This window comes from Panulirus ornatus, chromosome 37 (assembly GCF_036320965.1).
Source record: "Panulirus ornatus isolate Po-2019 chromosome 37, ASM3632096v1, whole genome shotgun sequence".
Taxonomy (NCBI): domain Eukaryota; kingdom Metazoa; phylum Arthropoda; class Malacostraca; order Decapoda; family Palinuridae; genus Panulirus; species Panulirus ornatus.
In genome coordinates, this window is record NC_092260.1 from 28,039,223 (window position 1) to 28,059,648 (window position 20,426).

Genomic DNA, 20,426 nt, shown 5'->3' on the forward strand with positions numbered 1-20,426 from the left:
ATACGGGACACATATATACACGGGAAGCTAAATGTACCTCAATGATGCTGTGCAAATACGGTCCAGAATAATACAAAGGTATCATGAATGTAAACATTTGATAAATATTTAGGGATCATTTCATTGCCATGGTATTGTTTGTAGCCTCATACTGAGAGAACTTGAAGCGATACATCTGGGAAAATCATTGATGATCATATAGATGATAAAAATCATATATACAATGTAGATGATGCTGTCTGCTTTTATTCAGGTGTTACGACACATAAAGACGACTGTATAACCCATGGGTATAATGGCCTGGCCTAAGTCTTCGCCGACCCTTTGAGGTCGCATTGTCATATTAAGAGGTCGTACCGTCGTGTATAAGGGTCGTACCGTCGTGCTTTAGGGTCGTACCCAAGTGTTTGAAAATCGCAGCATATACGATCATTTCTGTGCCAACTGACCTGCTTGGGTCCTGCCAGACACTGCTGCAGGTGGACCCTGGTGTCGCTGGGGGACACCACGGCCAGACAGAAGCTGCCCTGCGCCACCGCTCCGTCCTGGGAAAGCGACCACTCCTGCGTCGGGCGCTCCGTCGAGCACGCCGTCACCTCTACCAGTAGGTCCCTCTCGGGCGGCGCCTTCTGCTGCCTCTGCCATCAAGGAAGATGATAAGATCCACCCATCTCTCTCTCTCTCTCTCTCTCTCTCTCTCTCTCTCTCTCTCTCTCTCTCTCTCTCTCTCTCTCTCTCTCTCTCTCTCTCTCTCTCTAGTTGTTAATGCCGTTAATAATCATCAGTTATTATTGTTATCATGCGCTTCCTGATAATAAGTACCATAATTAACCATATCTAGATTCTTCCTCGTACAATTATTAATTATGAATACCGATATCAACATAAACACGAGAGTAACTCGTTTATAAGCACTCGTGCGAAATATCATGAATGAACAGTCTAGAAAGACCTGACATGAACGATTGTCAGAGGTCATAACATACCACCGTGATGAGGTCAGAGGTCATGATATACTGATCCGCACACTTAGGGTTAATTGGTACTCACAGGATTCATTTGCTTACTGCACAATAATCCATACTACACGTTATCAGAAGCCATACTGTACGTTATCAGAGTTCATTCTCTTGAATCAGTGCAAAGATAAAAATACATGGTCAGGGTCACGGAATGGCTCCTCTGATAAGGTATCTCCTCACTGATAAGCTTTGATCAACCACCATCCACCCAAGGGAAGTGGAGGGAGAGGCCGAACATCCTTCTATCCACCGTGGGGTTCACACACGAGCCTTCCACATGACCTCTCTACAGATTAACCCGCCTGATCGGTAGACCCGACCTTCCCCGAGCCTCTATATAGGAAATTCCTGCTCGGGTTTAACGATGATCCACCGTAGGCCAGTGGAAATTAAACGACACCACACGTTACGACGTCTTGAGTCTTGGAGACGCGTATGTAACAACACTTAAACTGGAATGGTGGCCAGGCCCTGGTGACACGTATGTATCAACACTCACCTTATCAGCTGGAGACGGATGGTCTGGTCCCTGAAGGCAGACGTTCCGCTGCCGCAGCTGTCCGTAGGCGAGCTCATGGTGGGAGGGTGTGGCCAGTTCGGGGTAGATGGTCTTCAGGTACCAACCGAAGCCACGGCAACCCAGCCTCGCTCGAACCTCCTTCCTTTCGCTCACGCTGCACACAGACAAACATACACCATGTGTGACATGTCCTTAATTAAACAGCGACAAACAATGGTCGCCCAGCACATACTAGGGGAGTAACAAAACGTGGGAGGTGTGTGGGAGGAGACAACATAGGGTAAACAACAAAGTGTGTCCAGGAACAGAACTGAGACCTGTGGGGGTGAGTGGAGGTAAACACCAGCTGAGCTTTAGTCCTGTAAGAGGAGGGAACATCAGGGGTTCAGACATTACAAAAGAAAGTCTAAATAATGACAGTAATAAATCAAGATCATTCTATGTGTGAATGAATAACCCATGTTATGAGTGACTTACATGCTACACATGAATGACACATGAATGACACTACGAGTGAATAGTACGTCTACATAATATATATACAAGTAATTTGAATTTAGAGAAATATGAAGAAAAAATCTAGATGTACACCAATAGAATGATAAATGACAAATAATCTCCAAGAGGAACAATAAGAGAACGGAATCTCAAATAGAAACCTTTAACAAAAATGTTTGTATCGAGAACGATGCAGAAAACGCTACCGTCAGGATGAAACCCGAGTCAGCAGCAAAGAACTCACTCGCCATAGGGCCGGTGGAGGGCGTTGGGTCTCGTCTCGTAAAAGAAGTGAGTGAACTCGTCCAGCCAGACCTCCGCCACGCGACGCGAGTTCCTGAGGAAGGCCACAGAGAACACACGCTCTTACTTACTCGACACACTCAAAACGTTAAGTTGCCAGCAACACTCGATGCTCGCTCTGGCAACACCTAATTTTAGGCAAAACTTGGCAGAAAACACAACACTGAGGATATTGGAACACCGGTGTGGTAGTGACAACATTTAATGATACTGGAACACTGTTATCATACTGACAACACTTCAGGGAATGGAGACACAACTATGTAATGACAACGCTTGAGGCTACTAGAACACTGTTCCCTCGCTACACCCACTCGCATGACCTCGTAATGGCCGATTCATCTGAGGCAGAGGACACACCTGAGGTGAGTGTACCATGGGGAAGGGTGTAGGTGACCTACCTGAGGCAAGGGAACTCACCTGAGGTAGGTGTGGGCGTTGCCCTGGGGGAAGGTATACGGGTGTCTCTTGCGGAAGACGTGGCCCACACGGCTGCAGGGCGCGACCTCCACGCTACCCCCACACTGCCATGCCTTGAACGACATCTCTGCCGGCACGACAAGGGATTTCACCAGCGGCGACAGGGAACAACACGGTGGGAGTGGTCGTCGAGATGGTAATGGCCGTTAGTGGGGGGACAGGGAGGGTTGTGGTCGTCGATAGTGATTGGTCGTTAGTACTTAGTGAGGACTGGGCAGTTAGAGACGGGGACCAAACGATCGTCTCATAATTGCCAATGACTTGGGGGAAGGGGGAGTGGTAGGAGGTGGCAGTGGGGAGACAGGAGAGTCGGGTGAGAGTGGGAGGGTTGTGGGGAGACAAGAGTCAGGTGGGAGGGGTAGGGTTGTGGGGAGACAGTGGAAAGCATATCTCTCTAAGTTATAACTTTTTACTTTGGTCATATCACTGTGATATGACGTAGATAATGAAACGTATTATTATTTTCTTCACCTTCACTAGCCTCTCTCTGTACCTTGCCATATCGTCCCTAGCTTCTGCCTGTACCTTGGTGCACCATACACAGACTCTTCCTGTACCTTACTACCACACCTCAACATACTCACCGAGGCCCACACACCCAACCATACTCACTTAGGCCTCCCACCCCAACATACTCACCAACGCCCCCAAACCCCAACATACTCACTTAGGCCTCCCACCCCAACATACTCACCAACGCCCCCAAACCCCAACATACTCACCAACACCCTGACCCCCTAACATACTCAACAAGGTCCTCCTCCCCCCACACCCCAACATACTCACCAAGGTTCTCGGCGCCCCACACCTCCAGGCCGGGGTCGTACTTGCCCAGGTCGTCCCACCAGCTACGAGAGATGAGAAAGAGGCCTCCCGCCACAGCTGGTGATCTGCCAACGACCACAACACCTCCAGGTGAGAATAATCTAATATACTGCTCCTTCAGGAGCTCTCTGATGTCTCTCTTACCCTAGTAAACAAGGATGATTTTATGCTCCTAAAACCCAGCCCTGAGCAGGAGGCAGGCAGGGAAGTGTGATGCCAAAACACAGAAAATATGGAATTTGTCGACATTGTTCCATGCATATCATTAGGGCGTGCATGAAGATAAATACGATAACAGCAGCATGATAACACCTCCAGTATGAATGAGTCGACCTTCCATTTCAAGAAGGTGAGACGAGGTCAATGAATTGACTGTAAATACAGAATGGAATAATGGTGGCAGGTTGAAAGCTGGTGATAAAGTTGTGTAATACACACACACACACACACACACACACACACACACACACACACATATATATATATATATATATATATATATATATATATATTTTTTTTTTTTTTTTTTTTTTTTTTTTCGCTGTCTCCCGCGTTTGCGAGGTAGCGCAAGGAAACAGACGAAAGAAATGGCCCAACCCCCCCCCCCCATACACATGTACATACACACGTCCACACACGCAAATATACATACCTACACAGCTTTCCATGTTTACCCCGGACGCTTCACATGCCTTGATTCAATCCACTGACAGCACGTCAACCCCGGTATACCACATCGCTCCAATTCACTCTATTTCTTGCCCTCCTTTCACCCTCCTGCATGTTCAGGCCCCGATCACACAAAATCCTTTTCACTCCATCTTTCCACCTCCAATTTGGTCTCCCTCTTCTCCTCGTTCCCTCCACCTCCGACACATATATCCTCTTGGTCAATCTTTCCTCACTCATTCTCTCCATGTGCCCAAACCACTTCAAAACACCCTCTTCTGCTCTCTCAACCACGCTCTTTTTATTTCCACACATCTCTCTTACCCTTACGTTACTTACTCGATCAAACCACCTCACACCACACATTGTCCTCAAACATCTCATTTCCAGCACATCCATCCTCCTGCGCACAACTCTATCCATAGCCCACGCCTCGCAACCATACAACATTGTTGGAACCACTATTCCTTCAAACATACCCATTTTTGCTTTCCGGGATAATGTTCTCGACTTCCACACATTTTTCAAGGCTCCCAAAATTTTCGCCCCCTCCCCCACCCTATGATCCACTTCCGCTTCCATGGTTCCATCCGCTGACAGATCCACTCCCAGATATCTAAAACACTTCACTTCCTCCAGTTTTTCTCCATTCAAACTCACCTCCCAATTGACTTGACCCTCAACCCTACTGTACCTAATAACCTTGCTCTTATTCACATTTACTCTTAACTTTCTTCTTCCACACACTTTACCAAACTCCGTCACCAGCTTCTGCAGTTTCTCACATGAATCAGCCACCAGCGCTGTATCATCAGCGAACAACAACTGACTCACTTCCCAAGCTCTCTCATCCCCAACAGACTTCATACTTGCCCCTCTTTCCAAAACTCTTGCATTTACCTCCCTAACAACCCCATCCATAAACAAATTAAACAACCATGGAGACATCACACACCCATATATATATATATATATATGTATATATATATATATACATATATATATATATATATATATATATATATATATATATATATATATATATATATATATATATATATATATATATATATATATATATATATATATACACAGACACACGAGTGTAAAACTCTCTCCCAGCGACTGACAAATTTTAATCACAAATGTAGTAATGTCACATTTCCTCACCTGTATACAGAGGTCGGGTCTTCCCTCGCCATCTTCTCCTCTTCTGTGAGAGGAACCCACCGGAAATGAAGACCCCAGTCGAATCCTGAAAGACAGAGGTACAGTCTTGATCCTGACTGCCCCTCACGCAGCCAGGAGGGGAGTATGGGTAACTATGATGGATGACCTGAAGGAGTAACCAAGATGGATGATGACCTGGAGGAGGAACTAGGATGGATGATGACCTGGAAGGGTAGATGGATGACCTGAGGTGATAATTAAGATGGATGACCTGAAGTGATAATTAAGATGGATGACTCAGAGGGAGTGACTAAGACGGATGACCTGAAGGGGTAACTGTGATGGATTACTTGAAGGGGTGACTAAGATGGATGAATGAAGGGGTCACTAAGGCGAATGACTAAGAGGAGTAGCAGAGATTGATGACATGGAGGGACAACCTTCACAAGGACAAGGTATTGATGGCTTGTGAGTGGAAGTGCCTCTTACACCGTCTAAAGTCGACATCCAAGCACTTGAGTGCAACACACTCTCTCACACGCTTGTGTAGCAGTAGCACTTACAGAAGCACTTACAACACTATGAGGTGACTACCAGCTTTGGTATGATGTATATAATATATTGAGCAACAGGTGCCACTAACCCCCTCAGCACTCGCTCCCTTCTTCCAGGCTCCTCTCACAGGCTGCAGGTGGCACTCAAAACCCCCTTCAAGAAATAGGTGACATTCAACCCCTTAGATGTAGCAGGTGGCACTCATTCCCTTTCACGCACAGGAGGCTGAACTCAGGCGCCTCCCTCACACAGCAAAGGCACTCACCAACGTCCACCTCCCTTACACAGCAGTTGGCACTCACTAGGCCCCACCCTTCCTCAGGTAGCAGGTGGCACTCAACCCGTGTGAAGCAGCAGGTGTCACTTACCTCCCTTGAGGACAGTGCCAGCGGCCCGGTAGTCCAGGGTGTCTTGGTCGATGACGTCAATCACAGGGCAGACCAGGCTCTTGGGGTGCTGATGGGAGACACCAAGTGTAGTGTTATAGTGTGACGGTTCCTATGGTTACGATACCTCCGGCGCCTTCGTCAGGTTTGTGGGATGAGGGAACTCCCATAGTTTAGGTATATGAAATTTAAACACGAGAAAGTCCTTATCTCAGTCAGCAGTGTGTGTGTGTGTGTGTGTGTGTGTGTGTGTGTGTGTGTGTGTGTGTGTGTGTGCAGACCCATGTACATAAGGGTAAGACCCTTGAGTATGGCGGCTTGGCCCCGGACCTGACCCCTGACCCTTTAGGTACCATCGTTGCTCAAGGGGATTTCATTGTGCACTAAGTGAACGCGAAATCATTAAGTCTGCACCAGGAGTGTGGTGTAGGTACGCTGGCCGTAGTGATTGGCTACAAGTCTGATTCGTCAGCCAAATGTACATACATACTTTACCTACCCTACACTTACCCTTACTACCTTTCCTACCTCACATTCACCCCTAGCTCCACTCCCCTACACTCAACACAGACCTCACTGACGTACACTCACCCATACCTCCTCTATCTTACACTCAGCACAGACTCCCCTCCTCTACACTCCCCCTGGTTCTCCTACCTTGCTGTCACTTCTGGTCACAACAAAGTGTCCTGACGTCAGCCATAAGAGTTCCCCGCCTGATGTGTCGTGGATCATCATATCTCTCGTGTCTCTAGCTGTCTCTCTTTCCAGTTGGATCACCAGTGGGACGTGATGATTTCAGCACAATAGACCAGTTTAGCTCGTGCCCGCAATCTTGAGATGTCTTTTATGAGAAGGGTCTTACAACTACGCGCGCACACACACACACACACACACACACACACACACACACACACACACACACACACACACACACAAACAACAGAATTACCATATGTCTATCTCAAGGGTCTACAACGGCACACTCCCTCCTTACAGGCTTTGAGGACTAGAGGGGAGGGGGGTGAAATGGGGTGAAATAGGGAAGAGGAGGACCAGGAGGACTGTGGGGCCTGGGGAGGGCGGGAAGATGAAAGTGGGACTTGCAGAGAGGGGGAGGAGGAAGATCTACAGAGGAGAGGAAGAGGAGAAGGAGGAGGACAGTGGTACCTCGGGGGAGAAGGAGAGGTAGACTGGTACATAGGGAGGCGAGAGAGAGAGAGAATACACGGGTGGGCGATGAGTTGGGGACTGGGGGTTAATAGGAGTAAACTAGAGTTCTCAGAAGAGAGACACTGGAAAGGTGTGCTTGAGAAATAGTGATGTGAGAGACAGGAGAGAGACACTGTGGTGTTGTGCCTGAGATATAGTGATGGGAGAGACAGTGGGAAGGTGTGCCTGAGATATAGTGATGGGAGAGACAGTGGGAAGGTGTGCCTGAGATATAGTGATGGGAGAGACAGTGGGAGGATGTGGCTGAGATAGAGTGAGGGGAGAGACAGTGGGAGGATGTGGCTGAGATAGAGTGAGGGGAGAGACAGTGGGAGGGTGTGCCTGAGATAAATTGATGGAAGAGACGGGAAAAAAGATAGAGACTGGAGGGGCGGGTGCAGATCGGGTGTATCAGAGACAAGAGACAATAACAGGGTCGGCTGTGCGTGTAGCATGGCGGCCAATATGCAGATCATCGAGGGATATTGGAGGATATTCTCACAGTGTTGGGCCCCGGACGACGCCTCCTGGCGCCCGATATTAGCAGCATCGCTCACCAGCCTCTCATGGGGCGGGGTACTACCGACGGTGGTGTCCCGCCCTCCGGTGTACAGGAGGCCATGACCTGTATATGGTGCAGGACACACACACACACACACACACACACACACACACACACACGAGGAACTGTAAGGAAGCTAGACCATTATCTAATGGTAATGATGATGAAGCAACAATCAAGATGATGCGGGAAGCAGCTGAGCCTGAGGCTAAGCTGTTATGTTCTCCCAGTGTTCACCCAGGTTGTCGGAGGCCGCGGCTCGTGGGCCTACCTAATCACCACATTCTGGTGTGGCAAACTTTGGAAGTACTTATCCAAGGCCCGTGTAATGATCTCCACTATACAGTTCATATTGTTCCATATACAGGCAATGTATTAAAAAAATCTAGGATGGTTAAGTTGTCCTCAAACATGAGACAGTAAACGACTGTGCGGAACATGAGAGCGAGAGACGTGGGTAAAGATGGAGGTGGTATCAAAGGCGAAGAAAAACATAAAAATGTACTACACTGCAGGTGACAAACGGCATAACAATCAGTCAATATTTGTGAGGCACATATGAGGCGCGTTGCTCCAGGGGAGTGGGGGAGTCAGGAGCTCCGGCGTGTGTTCTGGGGAGGTAGTGTACACAACAGTGAGCTGGGGTTATGCAACGGCATCGCACTGTGGGGAGCTACGGTGTGTGTGTGTGCTGGGAAGTATACTCTGGGGAGCTGGTGTGTGTGTGTGTGTGTGTGTGTGTGTACGCTGGGGGGGGTACATGGGCCAAGTGGGACCCAACACCGGGGAGGAGGGCTGACGACGACGCCGACGGTGCCGCCGGTGCCCCTATTAAGTAACCCCCGGGCGCCGACATCACGTCTTCACCCAATATAAGTGACTTCATTAATGCATGACGACACCAGCGCTCGCCAGCCATAACCAGGGGAGGTGGAGGTGGGGGGGAGGGAGGGGGCGTTGCTGGCCAGCAGGCCCCGAGGTGCCCGTCTACACCCTTGCTACACACCACGTAGTACCTCATTACTGGTTAACAACAGGTCTCTCTGAACCATCTAGCTGCACTAACTGTACTCAAGCCCCCCGTTGTCCTAGATAGTAAACACCATACAGATTCTCACATAAATCTAAAAGTCATTATCTTTTTTTTTACACTCACCTTACCCTTACATGTGAAAAATGAGCCGTCAACCGTATGCATGGTGTGTGTGTGTGTGTGTGTGTGTGTGTGTATGTGTGTGTAATGGCCTACTGACAGTCATATATTCGCACAGCACGGGGATGGAATTCTACACGCAAGAGGCCACATCACTTACACTTTCTATATCATCATAAATAAATGATAAATATCATATAGTAGAAGGTAGGCAACAGACGGCAGGCTTCTACCGGCCAGGAAGGCACTACAGCTTGGGTTTTCAGAATTCTTTTACCTTCCATAATTTTGCCTTTATTACATGTATTCCCTCCTCCCCACCAGTGCCTCTGAGTACAATAACTCGACTACTTGACCTCCTACCATTATGTATTGCTCTCTCCACATCCACGATACGAAATCCTCTATGAAGCGGGTTTTAAAGATGTGTTAAGCTCTGCTAATGATGATCCCGGTGGAATCGAGGATCATTCTTCCTCTTCCTTAACGATGTAGGAACAAATAATTAAACACCCAACACGGGTCTTCCCAAACGTCATGATAACATTTCCAACACGTTCGACTTTTTTTTATGTCTGAACCTCACCACTATACATATCCTATCACTGACCACATTCAGGTTTTATGACCAGAAGTTTCATCTCCGTCCCTTCTACTGGGCACAATGCCCTGTAGTTTTGCAGGACTAAACATTTCGTGTGAATAAAGTGACACTGTGATTCAGTGATCCTTCCCAGGAGCCAACAAGAGTGAGTTAACCCCATCATCAGGACGGTGTGATCCTTGAGCGCGACGGTAGGACACCATCGGTACGATAGCCTTGGGTTTTGAGCTGGTCCTTGAGGGTCAGGTTAAAGGCCAGGCTACTGTCCTGGAAGGTCATACCTTCGTAATCAAAGGTCATACCTTCGTGCTCAAGGAACTATTTTCTCCCCTCAATACCCATCGCGGGTTACCAGGACCCAATACAATCTTAACCTTGTTCATAGGGGGTTGTTCTTACAGTAACTAAATGACCTCAATAACGACCCTAATATGTCGTGACCTCAGTAACGACCCGGGTGTCGTGAGCTGGTTGAGGACTCACCTGTCGCAGGGTGTCGAGGAGCGGGGTGACCCAGCCCTGGTTCACCTCACAGTGGGAGTCCAGGAAGAAGATCGTCTCCCCCTTGGAGGCATCAGCGCCCAGCACACGTGACCTGATCAGACCTGAGAATACACAAGGGGTTTACTCTCTATACATGTATACATTCTGTACACCCCATGTATGCATGTGTGTATGTACGTACATAATTACGCACGCATGTATTATCTTTAAAGCTAAGACTAGCTGTATCACCAACATTATCATCACCATTATCACCAACATTATCACCAACACTACACCACCAAACCAAGACCGAAGTCAAGTACGCCGGCCTTGTTTGCAACCCTGTCCCATTCCTAGTGTTTCATCAGCCGCACATCCCCGGGTTGTTTAGTGTCACTCTGGAAGATGAAACTAAGTTTGAGGAGAAACTTTCGCACTTTCATTAAATCCTCCAACAATCGTCTCTATGTTCCTTGTCGACACAAGGGCATTTGGGGAGCCCAGCACCTGAACTTGAGGTATATTTACACAACTTCAGTTCCTCCCGATCTCACCTATGCCTACAGTGTCGTCCTCTTCCCTCCTCACTGTACAACTGAGGCTAATGGAAAAGACAGAGACAAGGCCATGTAAGATCATCCTTGGTCCCTCTTACATCACACCAAGTGACAGTCACTTCACGCACCGACCCTCCCAACCTTTCCCAGCCACAAACTCCTCCAACAGCAAAGAAAGATGCCACTGCACCACCTTCACACCCTACCGCCACCGACGATCCCTCGTCCCCGAGTTGCATGCAGTTCGGTACCAAACCTGCATCGACATCAAGCCCAAACAAACTCGTACGGATTGTCACCTGAACAGAGCCTTCCTTACCGTCAACATCATCATTATACACTGCCACCTCAGTGTTGTGCAACACTGTCTCACTTATCACTATTATTATTATTATTATCATTATTATTATTATCATTATTATTATTATTATTATTATTATTATTATTATTATTATTATTATTATTATTATTATTATTATCATTATTATTATTATTATTATCATTATTATTATTATTATTATTATTATCATTATCATTATTATTATTATTATTATTATTATTATTATTATTATACAGAAACCGCTCAGAGCCTCTCTTCCTCTCCCCCCTCCTCACTCCCCATCAGAGCGTCTCTCTCTCTCTCTCTCTCTCTCTCTCCACCTCCTCTCCCCGTCAGAGCCTCTCCCACTCTTACCCTCTTAGAGCTCCTCTCGTTCCTCTCATCCGCTTCCTGCCTCACTCTCCTCCCACCCTCCATCAGATCCTCTCCCCACCTCCCACACTCCCCAGCAGAGCCTCCTCCCTCCCCCCCACTGCCCCACCACCACCGGCGGCACACTCCCACCTCCTCCAGTGGAACTTTTTTCATCTGTGTTCCGAGTCTCGACTGGTGTGTTTGTCCAGGGCCTGAGCCGCCTTGCTCTCCCACTCTCCCAGCGCTCTCTCTCTCTCTCTCTCTCTCTCTCTCTCTCTCTCTCTCTCCCGGGACAGCGGAGGTGACGTCGGCGCAGGTCACCACACCACACCACCATCAGCAGCGTCACGGGGTGACCCTGGACGCCTCAGATGGTCCGTTCCCCTCCCTTACCCGCCACCCCAGACGCCTACCGTCGGGTCCCGAGCCGCTCTCATCCCACGCCAGCCCGAATCTGACCTGACCTGACCTGCTCCGACCTGAATTGACTCTCTCCCGCCTAAAGGCACCTCATTCACCACCACCAACAACGACCACCATGTGTGGTGAGGCCTCTACGCCTGTCACCACGACACAGGTCAACGACATCACTTACCTTGGCGCTGGTCGTTCCTCAGTAGTCGTACCTTGGGCAGTCCAGCCAGCAGGAGGCCGTCAGAGGCTGCGGGAGAAAGGAGAACGAACATCCAGGTCACCAAAGGGCACGTCTAACGTTAGGGACGACATCTCTAACGTCAGAGACAACATTTCTAACGTTAAAGACGACATCTCTAACGTTAGAGACGACATCTACAATGTTAGAAACGACATCTCTAACGCTAGAGACGCCATCTCTAATGTTAGATTGTTCTTCACAAATCCAGTTTTGTATAAGTAAATATATTCATAGTTTAATCTACAAAGTTAAACAGGTTCTCCTCAAGAGAGACAGATAACCTTCCTCAATCATTCAGAGTTTTTTAAATGATTCATTTGTTCTTTAGTGATATTTTCATTATCATCAGAGTGCATCGCGTGAGACTACACCATTATGATAATAATAATAATACCCCCGACTTAGAGAGAGAGAGAGAGAGAGAGAGAGAGAGAGAGAGAGAGAGAGAGAGAAGACCTAGCAATGTTATGTGAGTTAACTAAATCCAAGGTCAGGGCCACTATATTATCGTTATTATCATTATTATTATCATTATCATTATCATCATTATTATTATTGTTATTATTATCATTATCTTTACTATTATTCGTCTTTAGGACAATATAGGTTTTTCTTTGTTAAGTTTCCACCATATTTCAGTGTGGTATGCGAGGTAGGCCAGACCTCTGTGCTACACCAGGCCACCGCTGTGTCTATGTAATTTCAATCTGACACTCCATCATTTATTTTGCTTTTGTTCGTCTCTTCCTTCGCCTCATTCTTTCACTTTTTTCGTTCCACTATTTTTTGTTCCCATGTTTCCAGGTCTCCTTCTTGTGTAGTGTTGCTTCGCTCACCTCCACTACGCTGGTTCATGTTTGCCTCCTGCCTTGGCTTGCTGAGGACATGTGAAGTGGTCTGGTCAGTCGCTGCTCACAACTCTCTCTCTCTCTCTCTCTCTCTCTCTCTCTCTTCTCTCTCTCTCTCTCTCTCTCTCTCTCTCTCTCTCTCCTTTCGTAGAAATCTGCCGTTTTATTAATCAAACGTGAGTGACTGATGGTTGTAGCTTACAATAACTGTTTCCAGCTGTCGTATATATATAAAAAAAAAAAGTTTATCCTTTTGTTAAGTTCCTCCCAGACGGGTTTGGCTGGGGTCACTGTTGACACTGCTCGTGATGCAGTGAACGCGTGGGATGGGGAGGGGTTATCTGCTGGGCCACTGAGACCTTACCCTTATCAATGTCTGAGTTGACTTGACTTTTCTCTGTTTTGATCCCTGTGTCCAACATGTGTGGCATCTCCCTTGACATTACAGGGGTATGTTGCCTTCAGCTCGCTTCTCTGAAGTCCTTCAGAGGTCTACTAGCAGTGTAGGCATCAAATTACCTCTATTCATTCACTTAAACACTTGTTCTGTTCGTTAATCTACTACCTCAACCCCTGAAGTCTGGTACCGAAAATATATCACACTTTGATTGTTCATTGCAATGTGGCGCGGAGAGGCAACAGGGAGACATAGAGGCTTCCAGACACAATGAGCGATAAGAAAGACCAGGAGAGACAGAGAGCTGTAAGAGATACTAGGAGAGATAAGCAAGCGTCAGGAAGGACAGAGAGCTGTGAGAGACACTAGGAGAGACAGTGAGAGGAGGTAGAGAGGAGAGACAGAGGTGGTACTCACGGTCGTCGCTGGCGTCGTCCACCAGGATGATGTCCTCGAGGAGGTCGTCTGGGGTCCGGGTCAACACGCTGGGCAGGAGAGACCAGTGGTGAGTGAGGTTCAGGAGGAGTCGACTGGTGAGGGTGAAGGAGAGGAGGAGGAGGGGTGGGGGTTGGGGTGGGGTGGGGGTGGGGTGGGGGTGGGGGGCTGGGAGAGGAAGGCAATATTACATCAACATCTTAACCCCTTGAGCACGATGGGACGACCCCTGACCACGACGGTGCAACCCTTGCGCATAACGGTACGACCCTTGAGCACGATGGCACAGACCTTGAGTATGATACCTGACCCTTAAGGCGTTAGGTCAAAGGTCTTCATACCCAAAGGTCGCAGCCTTGTGTTCAAGGGTCGTACCGTCGTGCTCAAGTGGTCGTTCCGTCATCCCCGAAGTGCTAGAACCCATAAGTCATTATAACTAACATTAATAAATGCCAAGCTATCTTTTATCAAATACTAGCCACACTCGCTTCCATGGGAGAATGGTGGAATGACATCGTTCAGTGTTATAACCACTTGCCCAAGCCATTTTTCCGCTTCATACCTCCCATATTGCCAACACAACCTTCCTGCTCAATGGTAATTATTTTTTCCGTAAATATATCACCCAAGTAGCCAATGATTTTTTGGTAACTGTGTTATATTGGGGCTGTCCTACGTGAAGGTCCACATGAGGAAGGTGCTGGTGTCTTACCTGACGAGGGTCCGCAGCAGCGCCGACCTGGCCTCGTTGTGGAAGGTGATGACGACAGACACAGTGGGCAGCGCGTCATGATCATACTGCAACTCCCGGCACCTGCCACATTAGACCTGGTTAGTGGCGGACAGTAGTGGTGTAGTTAGTGGCGGGTAGTAGTAGTGTAGTTAGTGGTGGCGGGTATTGGTGACCCAGGACACTGAGGGAGATTGGGACGAATGACACTGATAAAAGATAAAGACGTAAGACGCCTCTCAGACCTCCTGCTGGTGCGGGTTGCTTTGTGGGTGGCTGAGGTACAGAGTGGGGCGTCTCAAACACAGAGGGGATACAGGAATGAATGGGGGGGATACAGGGGTGATGGAGGATACAGAGGAGAATGAAGGGTACAGGGGTGATGGAGGATACAGGGGAGAATGAAGGATATAGGGGCGATGGAGGATACAGGGGGAGAGACAATACATAGAAGGGATGATACAGGAGAGAAAGGAGGGGACAGGAGAGAGTCTGACCACCAACCTTGCCATGATGGTATGGGTCAGAGCTCTATGGTGTGAGTGAGTGGGTGAGCGAAGCAAGAGACGAGTCGGTAAGTAAATCTGTGAACCATAAAACGTGTGAATGTAATGAGAGAGTCAACGACACAGCGAATGAATGAATCAGTGAAAAAGTTAATAAAAGAAATGGGGGAAAAATGAAAGTGAGCGTGCGAATTGGTTAATGAGTCACAGAGATCATGGATGAACCAGTAAAAGATACGGAAAATGAATCAACGAACGAGTGCATAGTTGTTTCGATATATGAATGAGACAGACAGTGAATGTGAGAGTGAGCAGGTGTGTAAGTGTGTGTGTGTGTGTGTGTGTTTAGACAGACAGTGAATGTGAGAGTGAGCAGGTGTGTAAGTGTGTGTGTGTGTGTGTGTGTGTGTGTGTGTGTGTTTAGACAGACAGTGAATGTGAGAGTGAGCAGGTGTGTAAGTGTGTGTGTGTGTGTGTGTCAACCATCAACTTAGAAAGGAATGAAGCAACGAAACGATTTAGAACAAACCAGTTCGAAACACCCAACTAAACCAGACTGAAGCAAATGACTGAAAGAAAGAATCCAGGATTGTTAATCCGTCTAAAGATAATAATTCATCAGACAATAAATAGACTATGAATAAGCGAGTGAATGGGATGAAACCCCGTGGGATTTCAACATCACTAATATCTACAGATTGAGAATAAGTGAATGAATGGGGTGAAACCCCGTGGGATTTCAACATCACTAATATCTACAAAATCCATGAATATCTGTCGATGAAAATAACTTCGTGAGTTAACCTAAATGAAATAGAAATTTGTGATATCCGTACCATGATTACCTCATGGTAATTAGGCAACAAAATAGTAGATAATTGCTTTTGTTTAATACAGTTGTGACAAAATTCATCACAATGGTGTTACAACCCGGTGAGGTTATAAGTACTTTGTTTGGTAAATGTTGCTATTTGGTGGTATGAATCATGACTCCTCATGTAGACTTGTTCCTACGTTTTCGTCCAATAGTGAAAAATATTATCAGATAATTCCAGTGTGATGGAATCTGTAATGTTTAGCGCCATGAAGATAAGACTTGCTTGAATATATATATATATACTTAGAATTATATATATATATATATATATATATATATATATATATATATATATATATATATATATATATATATATATATATATATATATATATATATATATATATATATATATATATATACGCTCCAACAAGTAAATCTTTTCATTAAAACTTTATGCATTTACTCGTCAAGGACACCGTCTTTATCATCAGCGTCCTCATTCACTGTCACTTCTTGTGCCGCTCTGCAACTGACGCCAAGGCAGTCACCAGGACAGTGACAAGGCCAGGCACCAGGCCAGTCATTAGGTCAGTCACCAGGACAATTACCAGGGCAGTCACAAAGCAGGCACCTGGCCAGTCACCAGGCTAGTCACCAGGACAGTCATCAGGGAAGTCACAAGGGCAGGCACCTAACCAGTCATTAGATCAGTCACCAGGACAGTTACCAGGGAAGTCAAAAGGGCAGGCACCTGACCAGTCATTAGGTCAGTCACCAGGTCAGTTACCAGGGCAGTCACCAGGGCAGTCACAAGGGCAGGCACCTGACCAGTCATTAGATCAGTCACCAGGACAGTTACCAGGGAAGTTACAAGGGCAGGAACCTGGCCAGTCATTAGGTCAGTCACCAGGTCAGTCACCAGGACAGTCACCAGGGCAGTCACAAGGGCAGTCACAAGGGCAGGCACCTAGCCAGTCACCACATTCCCCAACACACTTAACATTATTCTTAAAGAGGGGAAACGCCACGGTGCTCGTCCATGCTATATTGATGACCCATCTACATCTGCAACAGTGTCCAGGAAATGTCTTTAAACAGCTTCTTTGACCTCAAAATGACAGCCAGGGTTGGAGTGCGTCCCTGTCATCCTGCACTGTTAAGGAGGATCGAATTGTTCTGTTTTCTCTTGTTTCGTTTACAGCTTTGACCTCTGACCCACTAAACTCTTCATGTTAAGTCCTCAGACCAAAAGACTTCATCCGGGCCTAATTTGGTCCCACACTCACCTGTACTCCACCTCACGAGACATTGTTCCCTCATCCTTCATGCCCGTATTTCTAAATACTTCATGACATTACTAAATGCAAATCAACCAGTGTCAGTGGGTACTCAGTGTCTTCATACTCTCTCTGTTGATCATTTCCCAGCTCCTCCACACCGAACACTTTCAACATAATTGTTAAACATTCTTGATAATGATTATGATACATCGATATACATATAAGCGTATCTTAATTACCTCATTAGCGTATCAGGTAATTAAATCTTCCTAAACTCTGGGTACTTGGTATATTTGTAATTACATTCCAGCCAACAAATGAATAGAAAATATTTGGTCGAAGTTCTATTAGAGCGAGTTCATCATGGTCATATTATATTCTATACTTGAATATTAATTAGCTAATTTGAATCTAAAAATGGTTTTGGAGTAAGTCGAGTTTCTGTTCAGTTTGTGAATACTGGAAAACACAAATTTCTCTGCCAACCAGACCAGATCAGACCAGACCAGACCAGACCAGACCAGACCAGATCAGACCAAACCAGACCAGACTTGGTAAAAGTAAGCCAGTGCACGACTGTACAACCCTTGAGTACAACGGTACAACCCTTGAGTACAACGGTACAACCCTTGAGTACAACAGTACAACCCTTGAGTACAACAGTACAACCCTTGAGTACAACGGTACAACCCTTGAGTACAACGGTACAACCCTTGAGTACAACGGTACAACCCTTGAGTACAACAGTACAACCCTTGAGTACAACGGTACGACCCTTGAGTACAACGGTACAACCCTTGAGTACAACAGTACAACCCTTGAGTACAACGGTATGGCCCTTGAGTACAACGGTACGACCCTTGAGTACAACAGTACAACCCTTGAGTACAACAGTACAACCCTTAAGTACAACGGTACGACCCTTGGGTATGAAAACCTGACATTTACCCTTATCCCTAAAGGCTTAGAGGCCAGGATGATGACACCCAAGGGTCGTACCGTCGTACTCAGTAGCCCCGTCGTGATCGACTGGTCGTACAGTCGTCCTCAAGGCCGAAGCCTCCGGACGACTCACCTGGGATGCCGGGTGTCGGGCAGGTGCCTGTCACTCGGGAGGGAGTTCGAGACGCGGGCGTTGAAGGCGTGGCGGGCGTAAGGGTCGTGTTCCTTGTCTCGCTGGTGGCCTCCTGCCAGGTAACCCACCACCTCAGACACGGACATGGGGCTGCTGCTGCTGCTGCTGACCCCACCACCTCCCTCGACCATCTGCCGACCAAATACACACACACCTGAACTCTACTGATATGTGAGGTACGTATGATTACGGTAATACAGAGAGATAAAAGATCAATGATGATATCAAGGAAAGAATAATAATAATATTAATAAAAATAATAATAATAATAATGATAATAATAATAATACGACTATTAACTACTAATACTATTAATACGACTACTACTGCTACTGATAAAAATAATAATAATAATAATAATAATAATAATAATAATAATAATAATAATAATAATAATAATAATAATTAACATCATTATCATTACTCTCATGTAAAGTCAGCGTCTCAAATGATTATTCAGCCGCTGATCATACTTTTGAAAGTCGTCGTAGCTGCTGAGGCTACGAACGATTACTGTCTTGTTGGAGTCAATACGTGGGCGAGCGAGGCTGTGACTCATTACTCAGTATCTCGCTGGACTCAGCAGCCACGACGTCAAGAGTGATCCCTAAATGATAACAACCAACACATACGTCAAACTTACAAGTGAGTTTTTGCTTAGATTACTCAAAATTCAATTACTCCAGTGTAAACCATGCACTCTCCTTATGAAGGAAGTAAACCTTACACTCTGACATGATGGAGGTAAACCCAGCAGTCTCCACATGGAGGTACACATTGATGGAGGTAAACCCTGCAGTCTTCGTCATGAAGGAAGTGGTCTTAATCATCTACTTCTGTCAGACTACATACTACACATACTGACCCTCTCATGTATCGTTACCAGCACCAATACATTCTGTATACTATATACCGTATATCTTATACATCCTGACCTTCTTTTGACATCAGTATAATCTGTATATTATATATCTTGTGTCTGAAAACAATGCGAATGAATTCTGATACTCTGTGTCTGGGGGTATCCTCGCCTTCCTCCTTTGTATTATCTACACCAAATGTCTGTAACGTTGCTCCCCCTGTTTCCCCAAGGGGACGGCGAGGCACGTGACGGAAGGGAGTCCACGTCACCATCACCCAGCTGTCTGTCGTCTCCCCGTCTCTGGAATCTGTAGGGTCGAGGTGGGAGACCAGAGCGACGGAGGTGAAGGCCCCGACCCCTGCAGGGATTGGGAATTCGTGAGTCATATAATTCCCCTTGTTCGGGGGAGCCAGTGACACCTCTCTGGGGACCGTGAAGACGCCTGACAATGCCGGTACGACCCTTGTGCATCATGTCCTAGCCTTTGACACGACCTTTAAGGGTTAGATCAAAAGCCAGGATACTACCTAAAGGTCGTATCGTCGTGCTCAAAGGGTGACACAGTCGTGCTCAAGGCCTTCAGGTGAGACTGGTTTTCAGTCTGATAGGATTATATGGAACAAATCTCCAACATCCAGCATTTTACATCAGCGTTGAGACATGCATAAGCAGTCTCCTGCTCCGGCCCTTGAGAACCACAGGAGAGACAGACTTCATAACGTTTCAATCAATACAATACAACGGCACATCCTCTGTTATAATGTAAATACATACACAGCACACACCTTTATCTTTAACGCGTAATGATAAAGAATAAATGTGTAAAGTATACTGAATTAAATGAATTCTGAAGACAATGAAATTCGAGTTATCTTACAAAAAAATGTTCATATCAATTAGAGGGGCAATGAAATATTACATCTTGTGTTGTGGCTGGACTCAGTACAGTGGTGAGGTGGGTCATACAGTCGACGGTGCCGAGTTGCAGCATGGGAGAGACGGACTAATGCAAGTGCGTGAGGCGATCAGGGATCAACTAGCTACCAGACGAGGATCAACCAG

The 20,426-nt window shown here is 46.6% G+C and overlaps 1 protein-coding gene across 1 annotated transcript in view; it reads right to left on the reverse strand.

Annotated features, from left to right (window-relative positions):
* LOC139760645 (polypeptide N-acetylgalactosaminyltransferase 14-like) overlaps positions 1 to 20,426 on the reverse strand; it is a 115,272-nt gene that overhangs the window by 6,992 nt on the left and 87,854 nt on the right. Inside the window, exons 2-13 of the mRNA XM_071684071.1 lie at positions 18,443 to 18,633; positions 14,744 to 14,845; positions 14,014 to 14,081; positions 12,292 to 12,357; positions 10,443 to 10,564; positions 6,411 to 6,498; positions 5,488 to 5,572; positions 3,610 to 3,713; positions 2,764 to 2,890; positions 2,285 to 2,377; positions 1,522 to 1,696; positions 450 to 638 (exon numbers count right to left, since the gene is read on the reverse strand). Coding sequence (XP_071540172.1) covers positions 450 to 638; positions 1,522 to 1,696; positions 2,285 to 2,377; positions 2,764 to 2,890; positions 3,610 to 3,713; positions 5,488 to 5,572; positions 6,411 to 6,498; positions 10,443 to 10,564; positions 12,292 to 12,357; positions 14,014 to 14,081; positions 14,744 to 14,845; positions 18,443 to 18,633 — 1,410 coding nt within the window. The remainder of the gene's footprint in view (positions 1 to 449; positions 639 to 1,521; positions 1,697 to 2,284; positions 2,378 to 2,763; positions 2,891 to 3,609; positions 3,714 to 5,487; positions 5,573 to 6,410; positions 6,499 to 10,442; positions 10,565 to 12,291; positions 12,358 to 14,013; positions 14,082 to 14,743; positions 14,846 to 18,442; positions 18,634 to 20,426) is intronic.